General features: G+C 33.7%; 1 protein-coding gene across 1 annotated transcript in view; it reads left to right on the top strand.

Annotated features, from left to right (window-relative positions):
• Positions 1 to 3,255, top strand: part of LOC106879581 (polypeptide N-acetylgalactosaminyltransferase 13) — a 31,994-nt gene that overhangs the window by 11,164 nt on the left and 17,575 nt on the right. The window contains exon 3 of the mRNA XM_014929216.1: positions 1,611 to 1,788. Within this exon, the coding sequence (XP_014784702.1) occupies positions 1,611 to 1,788 (178 nt within the window). The remainder of the gene's footprint in view (positions 1 to 1,610; positions 1,789 to 3,255) is intronic.

Below are 3,255 nucleotides of genomic sequence, written 5' to 3'. Positions count from 1 at the left end.
CATATACATATGCGTTGACAACAGCAGGAGAGCATTTGAGCTCTTAGCAGCAATAGAGCACTTTAATTCTTATTTCTAGCAGTGTAGGTGTCCTATTACGCTCAGTCCTATTTAATGACATTTATTGTCTTCCTAGCTGCCTCATTTAAATATATATATATATATATATATATATATGTGTGTGTGTGTGTGTGTGTGTGTGTATGTATATATATATATATGCATGTATTATATGTGTATGTATGTACGTATGTATTTATGTATGTACTTATGTATGCATTATGTATCTATATTTGTCCAATGCAGTGCTGTTGTACAAAAGGGTGAATTGCTTGAAGCGATCACAAGTAACCAATTAGATTGGTATCATTTCAATTTCCATTACTAATTATATATTTAATTAGGTGGCTTTTACTAGGCCTTATTGTCACTTTGGTCTGTCACCAATAAAGAAGGTTTACTGTTAGCCCACAACACATCCTTGTCTCTAATCTTGCTTGTTGGCTTATAGGTCAACATGAAACGCAAGGTTGTAAAGGCAATGCCTTGTGCTCTCATTGTTGTATGGAACGCAGAAAAAATACGGCGTCCTCACGTTCAGGTGTGCATATTTTAACAGTAATTAGCATTATGAATATGGAGCACATCAAATCTCTGCTTGGAATATTTCTCAACATTTTTCTTGTTACCCCTCCATTTTCATTCATTTTATCAACCATTGCAATATAATAATGGTGTACATTTTCCTTTCCTGTAAACATTAAAAACATACCCCTCTCTCATATATTTAAGAGATTCGACATTGCTCTTCTTATGTCTTTTAAGAAAATGAAGTATCTAGTCTTCCTCTGCATTTTTCTCCTCTATCCAAGATTTGAGTATTATACAGACAATATCGACTCATATATTCAAATTCTTCTATATGAGTTGGTTGGACACATATTTCCACTAAACCTCATCATCAACTTGCAACTAACGTCTCACATCATACTTGAGCTCGCCTGATCTACTAATGACTTCAGTATAACATGTGGAGAGTACACAACTCAAAACGAAACGGATAAATTATTTCCTGCCCCATTCTGATTACAGTTTGCTAAACAATAAAAACACAAAATCATTTGTTCTTGAGTATGGTATTACTGAATATTTCTAAGAAGCACAAATTTTACTAAAAGGTGTATAAAATATAGAAAGCTTTTTGTATAGTAAAAAAATTCTGTATCAACTTGATACCAATTTGAAAAATAGTATAAACGGCTCTTTTAAAGAGGCAGTTAAGTCCTCACCAAATTCTTTATTTCTGTAAAACAAAAAGAGGTTTTAAAACTTAACCCACATTCAATCTAACTACACTTTCCCCTATTATATATACATTAGGACGGTAGATTTGCAGAATCAGAGTATAGGACAAAATATCTTGCGGCATTTGGTGCATCCATTGGTGCTTTGCATTCAAATCCCATGTCGGTCGATTTTGTCTTTCAATACAGGTTAAATACTGATGGTTGTTAGAATAGACACAGTCCAATAACAAGTAAATAGAAAAGGGTGAATTTTTGCGTTTAATCTGCTTTCTTTGAAATATTTGTGCATTTATAATTTTGCAGAATTTTACAAGGAAGACTTGGATATTTACATCAAAGAACATTTTGATACAGATCTTGTGAAGTTAATTCGATTAAAAGAGCGCGGTGGCTTGATAAAAACTCGCGTGGAAGCAATCAAATATGTTACGGCTGAAGTAGTATGTATTTTAGAAAGTCACATGGAAGTAAATATAAACTGGTGAGTATCACTTGATTAACTTGAAATGGTAATGTATGTCATATTCATTTTCTGTGAAAGAAACTAATAGAAATTTTAACTATTTTAGCAAGAGCCTTCACAACTATCGGAGCGCGAAGCGCTCCTTAGAAATGCACGTTCGGGAGATGCATGTGATATATAAACAATTTTGAATAGGAACCCGAAAGCGAAGTATGAACACACAATGCGCATGTGCACACTATATTCATGAAACGGAAGAGAAGAATATAAACGCAATGCGCATGTCAAAGTAAAACAGAAGAGAAGAATAAAGCAAATTATATGATGATCTGCAAGCTACGTCTACACCACTATCACGCAACTTTGCTGCAATATTTTGCAATTTTGTTTTATCTAAACATTGAAATTGGCACGAAAAAGTTAATTTACCATTTAAAACAAAATCATGAAGTGAATTTACTATTTAAAACAAATTCATGAAATATATTAACAGAAATCAAACTTTGGTATTAAAATAATTTAAAACCAAATAACTAAAAATTTCAATAATATTTTCTGTTCATTTTATTTCATTCTGTTTTTGAGCTTTGAATTATGACTTCTTTTCAGTTTCCTGTTTTTCTTACAGTTTCTTCCTTTGCTATTTTGAACGAAGCAATATATGGATTTCTCCCTCTCTCAAAACTGTTTCAATTCATTCTACGATTCTTCTTTCTAACCCTGCGATTAAAACTTGAAACTGAAGAACAGAGACAGCGTAGATTGGAAAGACAACAAATCCGATGTTAAAACGAAAATTATGATTAAAGGGCTGAAAGACTAGAGCAAGATCAAACCAGACATCGACACATTCATTTAAATGGAAATTATGATCAAAGGGTTGAAAGACTAGACTAAGATCGAATGAGACAAAAGCAAGTTGATTTGAATGAAAATGAAGAACAGAGACGACTTAGGTTCGACTTCGAAACCAACATCGTCGACTCCGCATCCATCAAGATATTGATGTCTCTCTTGAAGAAATGAATCAAATATGCCCCCCATTGTAGAGCTTTCAAATTTCCAGGTGAAACCACCAATTTTTGCTGTGTGAAATGAAAAGTCAATTTAGCACCGTTAACTGACTTACCACCAGAAATGAAGGAATTATTTGAAGGTCAGACAGATGTGGGGAAAATTTTCAGAAAATATGCCAGGCAGTACAATGGTATTTTCCAAATGGCATCTTTTAATTGCAAAGAGAGTCGGCAACCTGAAAATTACAATCCCTCGGTCATAATTCATGGACAAATTTACTATTTCCTGGGTCCACTAATTCCAGAGGCCGATGAGCAAGCAAAATTTGTTCAACTAAACTTAGTTACAAAAAGGATGAGAATTGAACAACGAAGCAGGGCTAGAAAGAAGAATAGTAGAACGAATTGAAACAGTTTTGAGAGAGAGAGAGAGAGAGAGAGAGAGAGAGAGAGAGAGAGAGAGAGAGAG

This window comes from Octopus bimaculoides, chromosome 15 (assembly GCF_001194135.2).
Source record: "Octopus bimaculoides isolate UCB-OBI-ISO-001 chromosome 15, ASM119413v2, whole genome shotgun sequence".
Lineage (NCBI taxonomy): Eukaryota > Metazoa > Mollusca > Cephalopoda > Octopoda > Octopodidae > Octopus > Octopus bimaculoides.
This window is presented reverse-complemented; position numbering and strand designations above follow the sequence as displayed.